General features: G+C 42.0%; 2 protein-coding genes and 1 long non-coding RNA gene across 3 annotated transcripts; 2 read left to right on the top strand and 1 right to left on the bottom strand.

Moving 5' to 3' along the window:
• Window positions 1-656: 656 nt before the first annotated feature.
• On the bottom strand, window positions 657-14,331 carry ints7 (integrator complex subunit 7). The gene is made up of 20 exons (XM_085432089.1): window positions 14,112-14,331; window positions 13,834-13,963; window positions 12,369-12,515; window positions 11,697-11,834; window positions 11,545-11,591; window positions 11,070-11,269; window positions 10,858-10,980; window positions 10,653-10,770; window positions 10,432-10,566; window positions 10,239-10,336; window positions 9,458-9,697; window positions 9,114-9,251; window positions 8,815-9,021; window positions 8,382-8,576; window positions 7,918-8,021; window positions 7,732-7,800; window positions 6,678-6,810; window positions 4,341-4,439; window positions 3,637-3,822; window positions 657-1,035 (listed from the first exon to the last, which is right to left on the bottom strand). The coding sequence occupies exons 1-20, from the start codon at window positions 14,203-14,205 to the stop codon at window positions 754-756; spliced, it is 2,883 nt and encodes a 960-aa protein (XP_085288215.1). The 5' UTR covers window positions 14,206-14,331; the 3' UTR covers window positions 657-753.
• On the top strand, window positions 10,721-11,415 carry LOC146692123 (uncharacterized). The gene is made up of 2 exons (XR_014915135.1): window positions 10,721-10,778; window positions 10,960-11,415. It is a non-coding gene; the product is annotated as an uncharacterized LOC146692123 (long non-coding RNA).
• A 246-nt stretch (window positions 14,332-14,577) lies between the features above and the next one.
• dtl (denticleless E3 ubiquitin protein ligase adapter) lies at window positions 14,578-21,980 on the top strand. Its single transcript, XM_085432090.1, has 15 exons — window positions 14,578-15,180; window positions 16,635-16,772; window positions 16,874-16,966; window positions 17,047-17,108; window positions 17,318-17,438; window positions 17,531-17,596; window positions 17,763-17,878; window positions 17,972-18,045; window positions 18,145-18,251; window positions 18,341-18,445; window positions 18,922-19,034; window positions 19,157-19,246; window positions 19,412-19,535; window positions 19,716-20,374; window positions 21,217-21,980. Exons 1-15 carry the CDS (start codon window positions 15,129-15,131, stop codon window positions 21,280-21,282), a joined length of 1,986 nt encoding a protein of 661 aa, XP_085288216.1. The 5' UTR covers window positions 14,578-15,128; the 3' UTR covers window positions 21,283-21,980.
• The last annotated feature ends 583 nt before the right edge of the window (window positions 21,981-22,563 follow it).

The raw sequence follows: 22,563 nt of genomic DNA on the forward strand, positions 1-22,563 counted from the left end.
ATTTAAAAAATCTTATGACTACATCTGAAGTCATCTCGGCACATTTCCAGTTAGTTTTTAAGCTCACATTTGGTTGTGGATATTTTATAATTATTATTTTTAACAGGCTTTGCCTTTTCTTCTCTAGGATTAGAAACAGCGTTATGGTATTTTAGGAACGCTGTGAGCGCAAAATTAATAACATTATAAAAGTTTAAAATAATTATAGCTCACTTTTAGGTGCTTAAATGCTGATGAACATAACAGGAAAGTCAACTGAGGGGTAAAAAATTAAAACGCTAAACTATCAAGAAAGTGTTAAATATGATGTTATAGACCAGTCATTTAGATAAATATGAGGCTGACAGCACAGATTGTAATGGTCTTCAAATGAAGATGCCCCGTTAATTACTATGGGCTGCCCCCTGTTGGCTGTCTGTGCAACTGCATGTATGTAGGACGCTAAATCCAAGGACGTTTAGCATTAAACTATCCCAGAGAGGCTACTGCACGCATGAAATCATATTTGAGAATATGTGAAAAATTAAAAAGCTGCATTAAATCAGGCATTTTGATGTTATCCAGACAGCAAAAGATATAAAGATGAGCATAGATGAGCATAGATAAAATAGATGAGTTAAAAAAATAAAGTGTTCAAAAAAAAAAAACACACTAAGTTATTATTTAAATCAATTTGGTATTTTAATCATTAAAAAATATGTACATATTTAATTTCTACAAGGTCAAGTGCAGAAGGTCAAACTGTAAGCGCTACTAGAAGCGAGTGTATGTGCTCCTCTGTGGCGCGGGCTGAGCTCCGCCCTGCTGCAGCTGGTGACGGAGTTGCTGGGAGTACGGGTCCTCCAGAGACTTTACTGACACCGTCGTCTTGGGCCCCGTCTTCCACTCTATGCCGCTCTCATCCACCACAGAGGCCTCCACGGTGACGGTGTGGGTGCCCAGGATGGAGAAATTCAGCAGGAACTGGGTGCTGAAGTAGTCGTTGTGGGGCTCCACACGCTGCTTGATCTCATTTGTTTTAGTATCTAGTGGAATCTGAAATGGGAAAAAAACTGTTTAAAACGTTTATACTGGTCAAACTGGTCTAATCTGTGTCATTTAATCCATCTAAACTATGTTGTAGTGAGTTGTCCAGTTTTAGAGATCAGCTGAGAAGATCTCTGACCTTTCTTAAACATAGTGAACTAGACAGCACCTCAGAGAAATCACAAGCTCATTACTCACAGCAACGCTAATGTCTATTAAGCTGCTTTGTTAGATACACGTTCTGCTGCTCAGTAATGAAAACATCCAATCAGCCAACCAGATAGCATCATCTCGATGCATTTAGGCATGCAGACGTCATCAAGACAACCTCTGAGTTCGAACTGAGCATCAGAGCATCAAAAGTTAAGGTGTATTTTTGGGCTTTTCGCCTTTATTTGAAAGTCGGGTAGTGCAGAGTAGACAGGAAAGAGGCGAGGAGAGAGCAGGGATATACGCAGCAAGGTGTCAGGGGTCGGACTTGCATGCAGAAGAGCATCTCTGACTGCACAACAGTGAAGCAAATGGGCTGCAGCTGCAGAACAAGAAACAGGAAGCTGTAGCTACAGTGGGGCAAAAAAGTATTTAGTCAGCCACCGATTGTGCAAGTTCCCCCACTTAAAATGATGACAGAGGTCAGTAATTTGCACCAGAGGTACACTTCAACTGTGAGAGACAGAATGTGAAAAAACAAATCCATGAATCCACATGGTAGGATTTGTAAAGAATTTATTCGTAAATCAGGGTGGAAAATAAGTATTTGGTCACCTCAAACATGGAAAATCTCTGGCTCTCACAGACCTGTAACGTCTTCTGTAAGAAGCTTTTCTGTCCCCCACTCGTTACCTGTATGAATGGCACCTGTTTGAACTCATCATCTGTATAAAAGACACCTGTCCACAGCCTCAAACAGTCAGACTCCAAACTCCGCCATGGCCAAGACCAAAGAGCTTTCGAAGGACACCAGGAAAAGTATTGTAGACCTGCACCAGACTGGGAAGAGTGAATCTACAATAGGCAAGCAGCTTGGTGTGAAAAAATCAACTGTGGGAGCAATCATCAGAAAATGGAAGACGTACAAGACCACTGATAATCTCCCTCGATCTGGGGCTCCACGCAAGATCTCATCCCGTGGGGTCAAAATGATCATGAGAACGGTGAGCAAAGATCCCAGAACCACACGGGGGGACCTGGTGAATGACCTGCAGAGAGCTGGGACCAAAGTAACAAAGGTCACCATCAGTAACACACTACAACGGCAGGGAATCAAATCCCGCAGTGCCAGACGTGTTCCGCTGCTGAAGCCAGTGCATGTCCAGGCCCGTCTGAAGTTTGCCAGAGAGCACATGGATGATACAGCAGAGGATTGGGAGAATGTCATGTGGTCAGATGAAACCAAAGTAGAACTTTTTGGTATAAACTCAACTCGTCGTGTTTGGAGGACGAAGAATACCGAGTTGCATCCCAAGAACACCATACCTACTGTGAAGCATGGGGGTGGAAACATCATGCTATGGGTCTGTTTTTCTGCCAAGGGGACAGGACGACTGATCCGTGTTAAGGACAGAATGAATGGGGCCATGTATCGTGAGATTTTGAGCCAAAACCTCCTTCCATCAGTGAGAACTTTGAAGATGAAACGAGGCTGGGTCTTCCAACATGACAATGATCCAAAACACACCGCCCGGGCAACAAAGGAGTGGCTCCGTAAGAAGCATTTGAAAGTCCTGGAGTGGCCTAGCCAGTCTCCAGACCTCAACCCCATAGAAAATCTGTGGCGGGAGTTGAAAGTCCGTGTTGCTCGGCGACAGCCCCAAAACATCACTGCTCTCGAGAAGATCTGCATGGAGGAATGGGCCAAAATACCAGCTACTGTGTGTGCAAACCTGGTAAAGACCTATAGTAAATGTTTGACCTCTGTTATTGCCAACAAAGGTTATGTTACAAAGTATTGAGTTGTATTTTTGTTATTGACCAAATACTTATTTTCCACCCTGATTTACGAATAAATTCTTTACAAATCCTACCATGTGGATTCATGGATTTTTTTTTCACATTCTGTCTCTCACAGTTGAAGTGTACCTCTGGTGCAAATTACTGACCTCTGTCATCATTTTAGGTGGGGGAACTTGCACAATCGGTGGCTGACTAAATACTTTTTTTGCCCCACTGTACAAATCACACGGGCTCATCAAAATCAATCTCTAGAAGCCTGGGAAAAGTTGCCTGCTCTGATGAATCTCAGTTTCTGGTGTAACTTAAAAATACAAAATCAAAAATCCACTTGACTGTGTTAAACTGGGACTCATTTGCAGTCATCTGTAATTATTACTATTGACAATAGTGGAAACTATATCCTGCAACATATATGTGGCTGGATAGTGACTGGGAAATTCGTCTTTTAGAACCAATAACATGCTCTTTATGAGGACATGGAGACCTATTTTTATGATATTTAAACAACAAAGAGAGAGTTTACAAATCTGTGTTTAGCATTGTACTCTGTCGCAACAATTGTAAAAGTGGCAATGAAAAAAAGATTTGTGACGTCTAAGTTGTTTAAGTGTCAATACAAACTAAGTACATAAAAAAACTTTGACTGAGGCCACACACCTTGTAGTCAGGTCCCGTCTTGCTCTGAAGAACTGAGGTAACATTAAGACAGACTGACTGGATCTTTCTGAAGAGTCCCGGAGTTGAGCCGTGCTGCACCACACCCTCCACCTTCAAGGTCAGCTGCTGAGTGTTCTGCACTGGGATTGGCTCGCTCGGTGTTCGCGGGGATGGTGAAAGGGCGAGCTGGAAAAAACACAACACACATAAACCTTCAGAGTACCAAAGGAAGAATGTCTTCCTTCCTCTGATGAACACCCACCTTATCGACCAAAACAGCCAAGAGAGATGTACACGTTAAAATACTAAAGTGACACTGTGGAAACGTCTCACGCGTTCCTCTTACAGCGGGCTATTTCCTGGACTATTTCTTGGCTCGACGCACTGCTTTCCAAGAAGCCCAGCCAAGAAACAGTCCAGCACATAATCCCCATAAAAACACAGAGAGGTGATTTTACATAATATGTGAATTAGTGCGCTTTAGAAGTGCTGGCAGGCAGATTTTACCTCGTCTCCAGTCTTTGTCCTGAGCTGAGCCTGCCGTCTCCCTGTATTAGCTACATATCTACTCCTAAGCGATATCAATCTTATTATCCAAGTCCAATAAGCAGCTAGCTTGGGGGAAGACAGCCTGTGGTGACTGTGCCTTAGAATATGCATATCATTATTGTGCTTTTCTCTTTAAACCAACTAAAAACAGTTACCTTGATGCTGGTGGACTGCAGCTTTTGGAAGAAATATCTCTGGAAAGACAGCGGCACCTTCAGCAAAGCTATGACAGCATCACAGAGACAGCTGGTGTGCTGAAAAAACAAGCAACACATTTTCATCATTTGCTCCCACTTCATTTTTGTCATTTCCATTTTTTCCCCCAACCTTAAAGCAACTGAGTGGGGTCCTTTATGACCCTCGCTCTACTGTAATATGAAAGTTCTCCAATTTTTTATTTTATTTTTTTAACCGGACTTTATCTGTCGGTGCGACAGGTTCACAGAAAGTTATGTGAGGTAGTTTGCAGCCCCGCAAAATTTGCTTTTTTTGCTTTTAACATTATAGATTTTGGTTGTTTGTCTTTCTGTGTTTGTTTATGAGATGTTCAAAAAGAACACTAAAGTCCTAGGGTTAAATAAGGTAACACAGACTCTTTGTCAGAGCTACAGTATATCCAGACCATTTGTTGTCAGCCCCTGAGAACCCTTCTAATATTTGGGGTTATATTTCTAATTATTGTAATGTTTTCAGTGTTTCTACATATTCATCCATCCATCACCTCCCACTGATCCAACTCGGAGTTATGGAGACCGCCCTGTGACACTCTCCAGTCTTTCACAGGGCTAACACTGAGAGATGGACAACCATTCACACCTACGGCCAATTTAGAATCACCAGTTAACCTATCAAGCATGTGTTTGTCTGTGGGAGGAAGTACCTGGAATGAAGCCATGCACGAGTTTCTGCACAAACTGTGTGAAATATTACAAAACTGCAAACAAGACGTTTCTTTAGATTTTGTTAAAAAACATTAACAAATAACAGTCACGGACTGACTAAAGAAACATAATTTCATCCACACAATTTGGGATTTTTAACTCCTTTGTCTGTGGCATTAGTACCAGACCATCGATGATGAAGTACCGAGTAGAGATGGCACGATACCACTTTTTTATGTCCGATACCGATACCGATATCATAAATTTGGATATCTGCCGATACCGATATGAATCCGATATAGTGTTTTTTAATCAACAAAACTGTTTTTTAAAATATCTTGCTGCATTTTGCAAGTCTGCAAGCTCATACTCAAGTTTAAAACAACAACTACACTAAAGCTATTCTGTTATACCTGTATACAAAAAAAATATTTCATAGTTCAGCAATACTGATCAATCTAATAAACTTAGACCTACACCATCCTCCCTATTCTGGTATTTTAAAGAGTACTTAGCGTAAATATTAAGCAACCTAACTAATAGGGTTCCAACTCCCAGCAACAACAAACATAAATAAATAAAAAATAAGGAACCACCCCTCACGCGCCACCTCATGATGCTTAATCGACGTAATCAACCTTAATTTGATGCAGTGTGAAAAAAAATGCACAGAAATCAATTATTTTTCAAGAAATATTAAATAGATTCAACATCTTTCTTCAACAAAATTGCAGACTGCACAGATGGTACCTTCCCAAAGTAAAAAGTACTATAGCTTACTAGGGTATATATTAGACTTAATAGTCACTATATACAGTAATTGACTTCTATTCATTTTACATCAAATTAAAACTTTGTGTGTCAGATAATTATTTATTAAAAGCTCGACATTTTAAATGAGAATAAGAAAGAAAAGTATGTCTTTGTGCCCCTTTTCCCTGTTCATGCCCTATCGGCCCCCCTGGCTAAACTTTGCTAGATCCGCCCCTGCACAGTTACCAGCGTCAGCTGCGTAGAAAAAGATCCTCGAGTAGAAAGTAATATTAAATAAATTCTAACAACAGCTTATCAAGCTTAAACGTTCTGCTGTTGTTCAGCTGCTGGTTTCCTCTTTCTGGTGCAAAGTGGGCCAAAAGCAAACTAGAGACACGGACTCGCGACAGAAAAGCCGATCAGCTGATCATTAAGCAGTTTCATGATTGAAGTAGCAGCCGGAGAGCGAGAGGCAGTCGCTCGTTAAGCTTAATGCAGGAATTCTTTACAAACATTCAGAGATGGACTTACACACTTGCTTTACTTCTCTCGGGGATAACTTTGTCGGAGATGAAATGCCAGGTTGCTAGCGAAGCTCCACATGCTATCCAGACCACCGACAGGTCCCGCATGCCACAGCCGCTCTATCACGTGACCACACTGCTCCGACGTGCTAACGTTCTGAGGTGAGTTACTGCGTGTTGCAAGTTTTGTGAGGTGCTTTCGTGATATTTAATGGATCGGATTACATTTTTTATTTTTCTCCGATATCCGATCCAGTAATTTAGGTCAGTATCGGACCGATACCGATACGTAATATCGGATCGGTCCATCTCTAGTACCGAGTGTTAATCTTACCAGATGTGAGACAGGAGGGTGTTTCTTGGTGAGGCTCTCCGCTTCCTCCAGCACGTGGTTAAAGACCGACATCATCCGTCGCTCATATTCGCTCTCCGTCTGGACAGACCCCACAGTGCCGTACTCCTGAAAACTACATTACAGAAACAGATGGAAGACATGTCGGGGGAATTCACAGAAGGGACCTGTTGCTGCAAAGCGCTTTCTCTACAGATCAGTCGAGTACACGGTCCAGTGGAGGAGCTTTTGTCAAATAAAATAAGGTGCATTTACTTTTATTACACTGTCATACATCTGTGGGCAGCTTATAAAGGGCTACCTCTACGTGTGATGCTGAAAGCTAATAAAATAAAACCAAAATATGGAGGAAAAATCCTTAGTTTCACATTTGTTAGTTTAGTAAAAAAAATTCGATGACAAATTGCCTGATGAGGCACTGATGGACATGTTATCTGATACTCTGAAGGTCTACCAGTCTGTGAGTCTACTGCTTTAATGTGGTGGTGTTTTCATTGTAATATATGTGCAGATTTTCATAAACCTAGTCTTTGACACACGTCCTCCATGCAACAATAGCTAAAAACACTAAAACTACCACTGAAAGTCAAAAACTGGACTGAAACTAAACATATTCAAACAACAGAAGATCTGGACTATTCTAGAAGATACACCTGTGGTATCGTTTTGAAAATCTGAGGCAACTTCCTTCTCGAATGACTGTATTTACAAGATTTTCAGAAAACCTGATCGCTGAGATTCAAACTTGTCCGAGATTTTTCTAGATATGCCTATGGTATCAATTTGAGACTCCTATGTTGCCTCGTTCTGGAGTTATCGCATTCACAAACTTGGATATCCACATTGCCCGGCTGGCCAGCAGGGTGACAATAATGCCTTTTACGGCTGAAACAAAACTAAACTCAAACAAGAAATCTGGAAACTAAAAGTAAAGAAAACACAAAACTATAGTAACTCCGGTACAGAAAAACTCAACACAATCTAAACTAGATCCATTCAAATCAAATTATTTGTTGACACTCAGAGCAGCCCTCACCTGGCAGCCTGTGGGTCCAGTATCAAAGCTTCAATCACGTGGGAGACGAGCAAGCAGCTCTGCTGTTGTCTGGGCAAACAGTTAAAGAAAACTTAAGGACATAAGTTATGAGATGATATTTAAAAAAGAAAAAAAAAAGAGAGAAGGAAGAAGTATAAAAGTATGATGATGTGCGTTTAAGGATACAACTCCACATTGCGAAGGGTTGCATAATCTGCATCAAACGACGACTGGTGTAAGTCAGCATAGCGAGCAGCAAGACTTCTGAACTCATCCATGCACACCTTCATCTGGAGAGAAGAGAAACGCATCGCAGCTTCACAACTATGCTTTTATTCCTCTAGATAAAGCTAGGCAAATAAAATAATTATACTGGCTTTTTGTCGTCCAGTGAAAAGATCCAAGTAAAACTGAGCTACTGACCCGGAGGCCCAAAAGGGAAAACTATATTGAACACTGACCTTAAATCAAATTTACCTCCTAATTAAAAGCAAATACCTCTTCAGCATGATGAACAATCTGCTCCAGTTTGCTGGTGCATTAACAGAAAGCCTAAATAGTGACCTTTGACATGCTGTAACCACAAATTCAAAATAAGTAAATAAATAAAAGGGAGTCCACTCCTCTCAGGCCAAAGTTCAGCATGTCACCTGCATTGAGATGCGGCCACAGCGTTGCAGCTCATTTCCTGAAGTGAGGGCGATGGTGGTTGCGATGGCGGGAGGAGGGCTGGTTTTCAGACTGTTGCAGGTACAAATGAGCTGCGACAAAGCTTGCAGGGTGTCGATCCGGAGCTTAATGAACTCGCACTGGAATGTGAGTGGGCTCAGAGGAGTGCTGGCAGCCTGCAGGGAGGGATTAATCAGATAAATAAGGACACAGCAGTTAAATAGTGGCGCGGCTTGAGTTGATCTAACGAGATTCTAGGTGAGTCACGTCATTAGCAGTTAGAGTTGCTTTGAAATCAGCTCTAATGGCACCCCTCTCCACACTGGCTATCAGCAGCTCTCAGCATCCTGTCACTGGTGATAGATAAACAGTATTAATGCTTTTTGACAAGCAGATGCCTGGCAGTTAACTGACTGTGAGGGAGGCGATGCCCTTTTGGTAGGAGCGCAAGGCCTCTGCGATGGCGCTCATGGCTCCGCTGTAGTCCCCGTCTTCCACGTGACTCAGGCACTGCTCAGCCTGGGAGAACTCCTTCAGGCTGCTCAGCCAGAAGTAGAAGTGCTCCGAGGCCACACGAGTCCGCACACACTGGTACAGCTCGCTGGAGAACTCGTGGCATCCCTGCAGGTGAACGATAAGAAAATAATCATCTTGCCGGAGATCCGAGGCACTTCGTGGCTGTTTGCAACACCGTTTTGATCCAAAGATCTCACCATGCGCGAGGCTTGCCGTGCAATGCGATACACCGTCCAGCCGTTAGCAACGTTCTCCAGCTGCTGTTTGATGACAGTCTTCACTTCGGCTGACAGAGACGACTGGCTTGCAACAAAAATCACTGTTGCCAAGGAAACCTGCAGCAGTGACAGTAGGGGGCGATGAGTGTGAAACTCTAGAAATCGGCGATATGTAAAGGCAGTAAAACAAGGAGGTAAATATTAACAGGATGCTCCTGTGAGGTTCCTCTACCTTCTATTAAAACATGAAGGCTAAATAAAACTGCATCATGTATCATTTAGTCTCACATCAGCTGATGCGTGAATCCTTGCACATCTCTCACCAGAAGCTCCTGCTGCTTATCGGTGGACGAGTGACTGGCCACCCGGTAGAGATCAACCAGATCCCCCAGCATACCGTCCCCCAGCACAGGCAGGTGGGTGGCGATGGCCGCCAGAGCGTGACACATGAGAACACGAGAGGAGTCGCAGGACAAGTGGAGCTGGCCGAGCAGGAATTCCACTGCAGACTGGCTGAGATGGGGTCGACTTTTCAGCAGCTTAACCAATGAGGTGAGAGCTGTCTAAAGTTGAAAACAAGAAAATGCAGAGATGGGTGTTACTACAGCAAAATGTAGGTAAGGGTTGGCTGATGAGTTGAATGTAAGGAGAGGCATGGAGAAACGCTCCCAAAATAATTCTCACCTCATTTGCAAAGTTTGTGCAGCTGGTATTAAAGAAAAATAGTTCTAATAGTTAACGAGTATTTTTCAGGCAAACATGAAGAACTACAGGCAACGTGCGCTCAACGCAGGCAATCACTGGGAGATTTTTGTTGTGGCAGATCCTTCGCAACTAATTTCATCCAGTGAGAACCAGAAACCTCCAGGAACCACCGTCAACCAGCTGCCGTTACACATTTCTGTCAGACAAATCCCTGAACCATGTACGCATGAGAAACTTCAATTGGTCCAGTGAGCAGGGCAGGAGTAACAATGAACCTGTAACTCTTAAAAGTCCAGCCAAACCAAACCAGTTTTCCAAATTTAAATTAAAATACATTGTGGTACTTTTTCAGATGTTTTATAATGTAAACTCTGCCTCCTCAGGGGTCTAATGTCTTACTTTCAGTGTGGCTTGTGCACTGGGGCTGTTGTCCTGACTGCACAGCATCAGAAGGGACTCCACTCCCAAAACTGTGTCCTGCTCCAGCTGTACTATATCTGAGGAGGGGGAGATGCACACAACAACAAATATTACCACACTGATTAAGAATTAAAAGCATCCACCAAATAGGTTATTGCCCAGTCTAACTAACCTTTCTCTGGACAGGAAATGGCAATGTTGGTGAGCACTATGACCCCGTGAGCTGCTACTGCCAGGTTGCTGTGGTAACAGCATTCCTGTGCCAACTTAACCAGGTCAGTGAGCCGGGGTGGAACCAAAGAGCCACCTGAGAAGAAAGTTTTAGAGAATGCAGATCAGTTCAGAGTGGCATTCTTTGTTTCCTAAATGCAGCGATTTAAGCGTAAACATTACCTCCCACATTACTAAAATACTGTTTGATCGCAATAGTTCCAGAGAGGGTGGCGAGAACGGCCAACATCCCCAGCTTCAAACTGTTGTAGGGGATAGTCAAAGCACACTCGCACAGCACCTGCAAAGGTAAAAGCTGTTAGATTGCAGACAGATTTTAAACATCACAACAACCCTACAGTGCAACTGTTGCCATCTGGGGCTCTACCTGAGTGTTTTCTCTTATCCACAGGTGAGGAGCCTTTTTAGCCAGGAGCTTTAAATCGTTAACTGCAAGTCTCTTCACAGCTTTTCTCGGATCATCTTTTAGGTACTGAAGGAGGAGCTGCAGCTGCAAACAGATTAGGAACCAAATCAGAGGTTCACCACAACAAACCGAAAGAAAGGAGGCATTGCTGTGTGCGAGCAAGTTGGGTCTACCTGCTTGGGGATATCTATGAGGGAAGAGGCGGCCAGCTGGGTGAAAGTATGCAGGGAGACGATGACCATGGGGGTGGAAGGATAAGAGTTCACCAGATGCTGTAAAAGCTCTCTGCTGCTGGATGCCAGGCTGGCGTCATGATGCATGTGCTGCAGCATGGGGATCAACTTCAGTTTCAGTTCCACAGGAGTGTCTAAACCTGAGGCGGAAGAAAAGATCAATGCAAACGTTATGTAAAAGATGCAGATGTTATCTGCTGGGTTATATTTGGGTTCAGCAAAATGTGTATTTGCAGTGTTTTGTGTTTCTTTTTCTCTGTGATTTCAGCATGAAAAAAAAAAAGAATAGCTGCACTCAGTTTAGTGAGAAAACTAAAAACAAAAGACATCAGTAATAATGAAGCTTTGAACCACGACAGCTCTCGTTTATCTTCACGTGATCTGAGACATTTTAAATACAGAATAAACATCTTACCTTGAATCATCTCACTAACTTTGTTGCAAATACCAGCTGCAAAGTCTCTGAAAATGAAAAAGAATTAATTAATTAAAAAGCCACACCACAATTAGATCATCTAAAACATCATCCCATACATCAGAGTTCACTTTTAGTCATCGTTTCCTTACTTTGACTGTGCAGAGAAGCTTGCGGCAGCAAAGATGGCTGCCTCGACTTCCACATTGTCGTGAGAGTCCAGGCTTTGGCGAATACTGTGGTGGGCATTCTTCCTCTCTGGGATGATGGAGGCCAAACTACCAAGCATCCTGAACACATAAGACAGCAGGAATTTTCTTTTGAAAAATCTGAGATGACTGAAAAAGACTGTGCACAACAAAGGTGAAGAAGAAAGTGCAGGCAGGGTGGAGTGGATGGAGACTAGTAGTATTAGTATTTAGTATTTATTTATTTATTGTCATTGTCAAGAACAATGAAATTGCGTTTGGGGCTTCCATACAACCCAAAAAAAAGAAGAAAATAATAAATACCCCTTAAAACCCAAGTGTATTGGGGTAATTTGATGAAGATGTTACAATTCTCACAGAGAATGCACAGGATAAGAAAGGAGGGACACCTCAGGTTGAGCATATTGGAGTAAAAGTTAGAGAGGCAAGGCTGAGATGTTTTGGACATGTGCAGAGGAAGGACACTGGATACACTGCAAAGGATGCCAAAGCCAGGCAAGAAGGCCACAAAGGAGGTTTGTAGATGTAGTGAAGGAGGACATGCAGAGGGTTGACAGAAGAGTGTGCTAGGGTCAGATGCGCCACTCGTGTCTATTCATGATTTCACATTATTACCTCAGAGTGATGGCTCTGGCCACAGGGTCATTACTGTGGATGACTGAAAACACCCGTTTCACAAACTCATCCACATTGAGAATCTTCTCCAAATGTTTCTCACTCTGTTGAGTCACTTTGAGTACACAGAGACGTAGAAAGTTGTTACTGGAAAAGAGAAATAAGCTTCTATTAATAAAGATGTTTGTGGCACAGTAAAGCTCATCTTTAACTTCTCGCATCTTCTAAATAGATCTCACCAACTTCAACAACATTCTATTAAAAAGTGCCTAAGATGCACACCTTTATTTATTTAGGCACTTTTGAATAAAATTAAAGTTTGAAAAATCCACTTAAGTAAGAATAGTTTGTTTCTTATTCTTTCTTAAAGTGAAATAAATTCACTTCCCCCCCCCCCCCCCAAATCCTCTTATTTGGAACCTTCTCTCTCTCTTTTCATACAACTTTTTTTATTTCATTTTTTTCATGAAGAATAATTATAGTTTGTTTATTTTTAAAACCTTCCTCACACCAACATTTTTTCCTCTGTACTTACATCTATTCATACTTTTCATACAACACAATTACACATTAACACGCCTGCCCTCAATGATCAGTTTACTGGGTATGCTTAGTTTAAAGTATCTTGTACTTTTAAAGATTGATAAACATCAAGTTCATTAGAGACATCAAAGACACGCAATTAGACATTAAATATAAGAATAAAATCTATTATCTGTTATTTTTTGGTGTTTCAGAGTTTATTTTATTTTTGCATTAGCTTGAGAGTGATTATGTGAACTGCATGACGGCTTAGGCTTGTGGTTAAATTGTACGCTGAATTACTAGGAGATGTTATTAAAATTTTCTCTACACTCTGAAATGCATTCGGATGCCTATATTAGATTCAGCTATAAAGAAAGTGGGAAACAACTGTCAGTAAAGTAGCCTTTAACAAATAAATACATAAATAAATGATCATCTAAAGCAATAGTGATGTGCGATACCACTGATTTCCTTTCCGATCCGATACCAAGAGAGACGTCTGTCTCGCCCTAGCAGCACCTGTCCCTGTCCTCCTCTTCAGTTCGCCTCAACATAAGCTTATCATATTCTGTGATGTGATTTACTCAGAGGTGTTTGACGAGGTCAGTGGTGTTGCCACAACAACGTGTCCACACAGGACTCTGTTTGCGCTCAGCCATTGTTGTGAGTGTGCACGCCAGGGGCTGCGACACATTTATACAGCCGTATTCCGCATATGACTATGAAAGGCGTAAGAGGAAGTAGTTCCTTCCAAATTAGACGATCCGAATTGTATAGTTTCTTTCCACTGCGTTCATTTTAATGGAAATCTACAAATTTACCCCAGAGTTCTAAAATATCGATATTATAATATGAGAATCGATTCTAGAACATAAATTGCTGGTATCGGAAGAATCGATATTTCAGTATCGATCCGCACACCACTATAAAGCAATCATACCCGAGCCTGAAGATGTCTGCTAGTTTTAAAAATGCAGAGTTGATGAGGATGGGAAAGGGGTACTTCTGGAAGAGTTTGGGGAACAAAACCACAGCCTCACACTGCTCACCGAGCTTCCCCGACCGCAACCCTGAAAATAAAGGAATTTCTCCAGTCACAACAAAGCAGGAAGTTTCCATATAGTCCCTAACACTTAACACATGACGAAAAACGACACACCGGATAAGAACACAATCAATGAACCATTTGCTAAGTCTTTAGCCAGCGAGCTAACACACCTTTGTCCAGCTCCATGAGAGCGGAGTTAGCGTCGAGCTCCTGTTCGCCATAACAAGCCTCTGACAGGAATGAGCGTGCGGTGGAGAGCGACATTACTGTGCAGTTTTTACTCCTTAAAAGAAGATACACCCATGAGATGTTAGCATTTCACTGTTCAGGCGGCATTCAGGAAAACACTGAGGATACAGAGACAGAACATCCGGTCTGGAGATTGACTTTCATAATAAAACGCCAGTTGTCATGGTCGCAAGCTAACAAGCTGTTTTAGGGACTGTTGTATTTAAAAATATATATTTAAGTTAAATATCTAAGTGAAATATGTATTAGTATATTATTATAGTATCTCCTTAGCGTCAAATGATAGATTATGGATGAATCGGTAACACCATAATACTCTAAATAACAACAATTACATTGGAGACAAAAAAGTCATGGTGACTTTTAAACCTTTGTTACTTTAGTGCTTCTGTTGAAAAAAACATTTTACGTGTGATTTTCATAACTTTTGTTGCAGTCACAGATATTCAATTTCTAGTTCAACACTGCGCACAACCTGAAATTGTGTGTTGTCACACAACTTCCAATTATACTTGCACCACTAAATGAACCATCTACATGCAGTTTGGCAGTGGTTGTATACACCAAAGTGTATTTACTAAACTAACAACTGTCTAACAGGATAAACGTGCTATGCAAAGAGGGACTAGTTATTAGTTTAATCGTTTAAAAAATATTTATTTATGCTGAAGGGGCGTCTCCTTCTCCAGTTATGGTGGGAAAGTTTACAAAGAAAGCGGAAGCAGAAGCGCTCCTGCCCAGGAAGTCGCCGTTTCCACCAATGGTTGCGCGTAACGCAAGTTTAGCGGGGAATTCAGTCCTTCTGCTCGGACGATCTCTTCGCGGGAAATAGTACCCAAGCTTCGGCACAGAAAGCGGACCGGCAGAAGCTTGACATCGAGGAAAACGTTACGTTTTTATACAAAAGCCTTTGGATCGAGTTGTGCTGCAGTGCAGGGATGCTTTTCCGCTCAGTGGTGGACAGAGGAGTGGGCAGACGGAGGCAGAATGGTGAGACAGGGATGGGTTATTTGCACGGCCATGGCTGGGCTTTAGCTAGTCTAACATGGAAGATAATGCAGTCTAACATATCTGCTTTATGTTTCGAGGAGTCATGCTGCCAAGAGGGCTCCTAGAGTATCATTTGCACTTGCTTTTCTTTTGCCTTCAGTGTGGACTTTAACGTTTAATTCTACTTTCTTCGTGAATGTCTTTGTCGGGCTGTTCAGACTCCAACTGGTGGCACACCAACAATATGTCATGCCTTATAACCGTAGTACATATTAGGACAGTTTCTCATATTTTGATTGGCTTTGGTTTATACAACTCAAGAGCAAGTGAGAAGACAAGTGTGCGGATCTATGCTCGTAGGTCACTTTAATAGGTACACCTGGCGAGTTGGACCCTCTTTTGTCTTCCAGGCGTAGATTCAACAAGTTGGTTAAAGCGTCCCTCAGATATTTTGATTCATATTGACGCGATGGCATCACACAGTTTCTGCATATTTGTCGACTGTACATCAACGATGCAATGTCCTGTTTTACCACATCCCAATGGCTTGAGATCTGGCGTCTGTGGAGGCCATTTGAGTAAAGTGTGCTCATCGTCATGTTAAAGAAACCAATCTGAGAGGAAGTGAGCTCTGTGACACGGTGTTATCCTGCTGAAAGCAGCCATTACAGCCATTAGAGAAGGGTGTCACGTAGTAAAGGGTAACGTATAGAACAATCTGAAGTAGGCCAGGCTACTACAGACTACCAGACTAATGGAAAGTGGGAAGATGTTTGAGTATATTGTGAAAATATTAAAGAGTTATTTATAAAATAAGAGCCTCACTGTTACCAGTCTAAATTCATTACCCATACAGGTTATTATAGTAAATGGTCCCAAAAGAAAAAGAAACCTCAAAATCTTCTGGTAATTCAAAGAATACATACTATTTTTTTTCCTGTTAAATAAAATAGGAATTGCCCGTTGATTCATTTATAATGAAACCCAGCAAATCTTCTATTTGTTTATTCATTTATTTTATTTTTCATGGTGTCTATTACTTATTTTGGTATAGTATAGCAGGCCAGGGGTGATTTGTTTGTTACTAAGAAGGCTTTAAAAATGACAATGAGTCAAATCTCTGGACCGTTAGTTTGGACTTTCGTGACGTGATCGGTTCACAAGTACAAATGATCCCGTGTGAATAGCAGCCCCAGGATCCTGTTCTTGGCCTACAGGAGCGGCAGCTGGTGTGGTCTTCTGCTGCAATGACTCCAAGGTTCAATGTGTTGCATGCTCAGAGATGCTCTTCTGCATATCTTAATTGTAACAAGTGATTATTTGAGTTACAGTTGCCTTCATATCAGCTCAAAGTGGTCTGATGATTGTCCTCTTAAATCTGCAATGCTTTTTAGTTAGTTTTACTGCCGTGTCTCATTGATGTCCTTCCTCTGACCATGCATCATTCTCTTCAGCTCTCCCTGCAGATCCCCGGTCCAGGTACCCTCTGAGTTCCCTGCTTGAAGGCTACCGATGCGTCCGACATGATGAACATATCTCCTATGGGAACCTTGGCGACTCTGTGCCACCGTTTGGATTAGCTTTCTCCTCTGGTAATTCATTTGTGCTTATCGTTGTAAGTGCAGAGAGAGCAAGGCCCTGTTGTCATTAATCTGTCTAACTGCAGTGTCTCTTTTCTCCTGTTTGTTTTCAGCCAGGGACCTGCAGAACATCCTCGCAGCAGCTAATGAAGAAGGCATTGTTAGGCTCTACAACACAGAGAGCCGTGAATATCCACTTCTTAAAGGTATTCTTGTGACTTGTGTTCATAATTGTCATGCCACGTATTTTGAAATGTTGGTGGCTAAAAGTGTGTTAACCTTGCAGCATGGCTGGCTCATGAGAATGCTGTCTTTGATATCGCCTGGATGCCAGGGGAGCCTCAGTTAGTAAGTGCAAATTCATTCTGTTTAGTCAGAGAATTGCAGAAAGTCAGATGTTTTTGCGTCACCCTCAAATGCATGACTCATGTAATTGCATCTGCCTTACCTGGGATTACTAATTTTTGGTTTTTTTTGTTGTTCTTTATTTTGTTGGAACCCATTAAAAACTCTGAAGCCTTTTCTTATTATTCTTTGGTCATCTGTGATCTCTTCAGGTAACTGCTGCGGGTGACCAGATGGCCAGGCTCTGGGATGTGAAGTCTGGAGAGTTGTTAGGCAGCTTCAAGGGCCACCTCTGCAGTCTTAAGTCTGTTGCATTCGCACCAGAGGAGAAAGGTATACCTTTTACTGAGCTAACACTGTGTTGGCTGTGCATTGATGATATATTGTTGTATCATGTGATTAATACATTTTCTTTTGTCACGCAGCTGTGTTTTCTACTGGAGCCAGAGATGGAAATATTATGATCTGGGACATGAGGTGCAGCAAAAAAGGTATTGATCGGAACAGTAATAGACAATTTAGCAATAAATTTTAAATCATATCTTTAGCCACTTTGTTACTAGCAGCCTGTTGCAAAAACACTTATTTTTTCCTGTTTCTTTAGTTGAATTTATGAAAAATGCCACGACAATAATCAAACTTATGTCTTTCCCTCAGATGGTTTCTACAGACAGGTGAACCAGATCAGCGGAGCTCACAACAAAGCAGAGACCAACCCTCCCTCTAAAACGAAGAAGAGACGGGGCGGCATGCGCGGCATGGCTCCGAGCGTGGTGAGTTTTCTCGACAATCAGCCATTTAATGGAATGAAAAGAGCGATGCTGCAAATGGAAATCTAATCTTTAGCTACTCCATCTTATTTGCAGGACTCCCAGCAGAGCGTTACAGTGGTTTTGTTCAGGGATCAGCACACCCTCATCTCTTCGGGAGCTGTTGACGGGTAAGAAAAGAAAGGCTTCTTGTCACCTTTTTCACATTTATAAGAGCCATTACCAGACATTCTCGATCATTTTCTGTCTCCTTCAATTCCCTTTATCAGAGTAATCAAGATGTGGGATTTGAGGAAGAACTACACTGCACACCGTCATGATCCTGTACCCCTGCAGACATTTCCGTATCCAGGTTCTTGCACGCGGACGCGGCTGGGTTAGTTCCCTAACATGCCAAGCATCACCTTTACCTGAAATGTGCAAATAACACACAAATAACCCAGCTGTCTTTTTGACGTGCTGCAGGATATTCCGGACTCGCTCTGGACTCCGCGAGAGCCAACGTGATGTGTAACTGCACAGACGACAGCATCTATATGTTCAGTGTCTGCGGAATAAAAACGACACCAGGTAAAGAAGCTCCTCGCTCTGGCTCAACAGTGCGTGTATGTGCACTAGAGTAGAATAGGTCTTTTTTTCCAGTCACCCATTCATCACTAGATGGCGCTAATGCGCTTTGTTATGGGAGCAAAGCATCCAGCAGCAGAAGCCTCTTGATGCAAATAAAAGCCATAGATGCTTTGTTTTCTACTGTTACGTGTTAAAGTCTGATCTGAAGTTCTGAATAGCAGTGGGTTAGGTGCTGTTTGACAGGTTGCAATACAGGAAACCATTTCAAAATGCATCATGACAGTTTTTTAATGGAAACGAAAGAGGAAAGTGTTACTAAATGTACAGAAACTAGAGGAAAGTTCAGCATTTCTCTTTTTATTGTTATATACACAGTACTGTACATTTTATCCTTTTATTTGATTGTCCTTAGACTTGTTTGTTCTCTGATCTTTGTGAATATTTTGTCACTTTTAAGAATTATGTTTCATCCACAGTGGCAGTTTTCAGCGGTCACCAGAACTCCTCGTTTTATGTAAAGTCCAGCGTTAGCCCAGATGACCAGTTTTTGGCCAGCGGTTCGAGTGACAACCACACGTACATTTGGAAGGTGCGTTCTCGGTTATATTTTACCTGACGTAATAAAAATTGCTTTATTTTCACTCTGGGGGTTTTCTGGTGTTGAGGAACTGCGAATTTAAGGTTTTTGAACATTTTTTTGTTACATTTCAGATCTCCAATCCTGAACTTCCTCCCATGACGCTTCAAGGTCATAGTGAGGAAGTGACGTCTGTTGCATGGTGTCCGACAGATTTCACTAAGGTAAGACTTGAGTGGTTATACAAGTATGAACACTGCTGTGAATTGGAGGAGTTTTAATGAGCCGAGAAGCACCTGAACCAGCTGCACTTTGCTGGAAGATGCGGGGCGCTCTAACTTTATTCGATTTAATGAGCTTCTGTATAAAGCCCTCTGCTCTGTTGGCAGATTGCTTCCTGTTCCGATGACCACACCGTGCGCATCTGGCGACTTCACCGAGAAAATGATGAAGTGCAGTCCTCATTAGGAGAGGCTAACCTAGTAGGCCATGCACGTCCTAAGATTCTCCCAAGTAAGTGCTTCACCTACAATGTATTCTTGTGAAGAACTAGCATATAGTCATAAAAGCGTAGAGGTTTCACTTACAGTATGTGCATGTGAATTTGTGCTTCATCGTAAATCACTGCTGTCCTGCAGTTAAATACAAAACATGATCACATCTGGACTCACACTACTTTATTCTGCTGTTAAGGGCCTTCCATTCCAGCTGAGACAACCCCTGCCAAGCCCCAGAGGAGAGTGAGCCTTGGTGGCATAGCCTCACCTCAGCCTGCAGCCTGTGCTCCCAGTGGAGCCGCCCTGCCCCTTTCTTCCAGCACCACTACACCCAACCGCTCACAGGACTCTAAAACTGCAGCTGTTCGGCACAGAACTCCGCCCACTATCAAACAGTGGTTGTCCCCAAGCAGCAGAACTTCCGAACAGGCTGGCTCTCCGGCCCATCGGGTGCTGAGCCAGTCTCCCCAGAGCTCTGTAAGCAGCACCCCCCCCACAGAACGACGGGCCAAACGCAGGCTGGAAACCGGTGACGGCTTGTCTTCGAACTGTGAGGGCACTGAGCAGTGCGACTGCGTTACTGAACTCTCTCCTGCAGCCAAGAGGAGCCGGACCCTCTCTGGTGTTTGCTGCCCAGCTCAGGAGAGCCCAGCACAAACAGGCTGCCACACAGAGGACAACAATGCGGCTTCATCCAGACAGACCGACAAGGAGAACTGCTCTCCCAGAGGAGTGAACTGGCTGTCAGTGATGAGCCAGAAGCTGAGGAAAGGTCAAAGAAGCCCTAGAAGTCCCAAAGACCCCAGAAGTCCCAGTGCTGCTAAGAAACAAGAAAGCAAGACACCAGCATCACCAGTAAGTATAAAACTCACAGGTTTGGGAGTGGATTAACATTCTCATCTGAAATTATCCTCAAGTTTGGTGCTGTGATGCAAGGGTGGTGTTATATGTAGTTCAGTTATACTGAAACACAATTGGCAGCCGATGAGGTGGAGATTTTAAACCGCAGCTGCCCATCAGCCACCTACAGACGCTACTTGTTTCCACCTCCTGCTACAGCTGCTGTAGATGGTGGAGTCAAAGCAGATATGATGCCATTCCTTAAATGATTCAAGGAGATTTTCAGCAAAATATTCTTTAAGGAAAAGGAACCCATATTGGCACATACAGCAGGGGTGTCAAAAATAAGGTCCGGGGACAGAAATCGTCCCAGCACAGAGTCCTGTCTGGCGACACCGAAAGGCTTTAAAAAGCGAATGAGTGCATGGATTTTAAACTCTTATCTGTATTTTTAGAGGTTTTAAAGCTTTTTCTATTGATAAAGAGCTCCCCCGTAGCAATTCATACTAAATCAACTATTACTATTACTCAACCTAAAAGTAGTTAAGTAATAGAAAAACAATTGAATACCTGTTTTTTTTGTTTTTGTTTTTTTTTCTTAATATGTGTTTATTCCATAGAAAAACTGCAACGCAATGGTCATTTTTCTTAGTCTTAAAGACAGGGATGAAATATTTAGTTATCAAAGTGGGCTATATGTAGCACACGATGTAAAATGAGTTTGACAGTCCTTACATACTGTAGGCATTGGCACTGATATGTCTGGGTGATTATATTTTAATTAAATGTGGCATCCATGCATGTTGTTTTAGCTTTTAAGATGATCCTTTGTTTTTTTTTTCATTTCTGTTTTCCAGAATGTGTGCACCCCTCCAGCCATGAAGAAAATCTCCATGTATTTCACAAAAAGGCCTTTGGATTGACCTGGTTGTACCAAACTTGGTGTTTTTCTTTAAGAGGGTTTTATTCAAGGTGGTTTTTAAGTGGCACCCAAAAACTATAAGCCTCTTAAGATCACTGATTACTGAGATCAGAAGAGATCAGTCACTGAACATTTGATGGTTTGGATTTGACATCCAGGGACTGCTTTCAATTTTATATTTAAATATGTTCTTTTCTTTTCTTTTTCTTTTTTCTTTTTTACGCCTCCTACAGAAATTTCTGGTGCTGTGCAGAATTTCTGGCTGGCGACTAAAGTTGCGAACATGAGTACTTCTAAAGATGCTTCAGCATTAAATCGAAGACTCCACATTTAAAAGGCTGATTCGATTTTAAAAAGTTGATCCTCAAGTGCAGAGAAAAGCATTTGTTCACAGAACAATTTAAAAAAATCTAGTTATTTGGTTCATTTTGTTAAACCTTTTTATGAACCGCACTGTAAGCTGCTCACAGATCAGCTCTATAACATTTGTAAGCCAGCCATCGAAGTCACGTGTTTTCCGTGTACGAGTTTGCTCCTTCATATCGGAGTTGCACACGTGGTTTGCAATAGATTTTTTCCTTACTGAGCAAATTTTTGACTTGTCTATATGTACAGAAGAACCAATGAATGATGCTTGATTTATTTGTATTTAATTGATAAATCTAGCTGTAGTCAAATTTTATTAAACAGTTTTCTGCCTGTGTGTGTATTTGTGTGTATGTGAGGGACAGAGAGGGTCTGATGGGGAAGTGGTGAGAGTTTTAGTCGAGGTAATTAAAAGAGAAAATCTAAAGACTGAAAAACATTCAAACCTAAAAAATTAAATCTCTATCATCTCACACTTTTCTTTAGCTCCCTGCAGATTCGTGTGATTAGTGTTTTACAGCTATTTTGTTCCATTTGGACAGTTTTAATTTTTTTACTTATTTTTTTTCATTTTGTATTCCAACTATAGAAATGGTTGGAAGACAATGCCAGAAAAATTGACAATCACTGCCTCTGCCCCAGAGAGGCAGAAGGGTTGTTTTTAACATGTATGTGTGATGGTAACTTATTACAGCAGCTGTGGTAAAGACTTTCAATGAAGTGACTTCCTCTGATTATAAATGCAGCTGAACTGAAGAGCACACAAACCCAACATAAAAGCATGATAGGTGAGAAAATGGACAGTAAGTTATTAAAGAAAAAAGATGGTATACTGGTATTTGATGGTAGTTACTTAAATATTTGACTTCTGTATGACTTTCAGTCTCAGATCACTGTGGAGGAATTTTTGCACGCT

This window comes from Copadichromis virginalis, linkage group LG15, assembly GCF_057382275.1.
Source record: "Copadichromis virginalis isolate Kocher_CV1m ecotype Utaka linkage group LG15, C_Virginalis_male_GT1.1, whole genome shotgun sequence".
NCBI lineage: Eukaryota > Metazoa > Chordata > Actinopteri > Cichliformes > Cichlidae > Copadichromis > Copadichromis virginalis.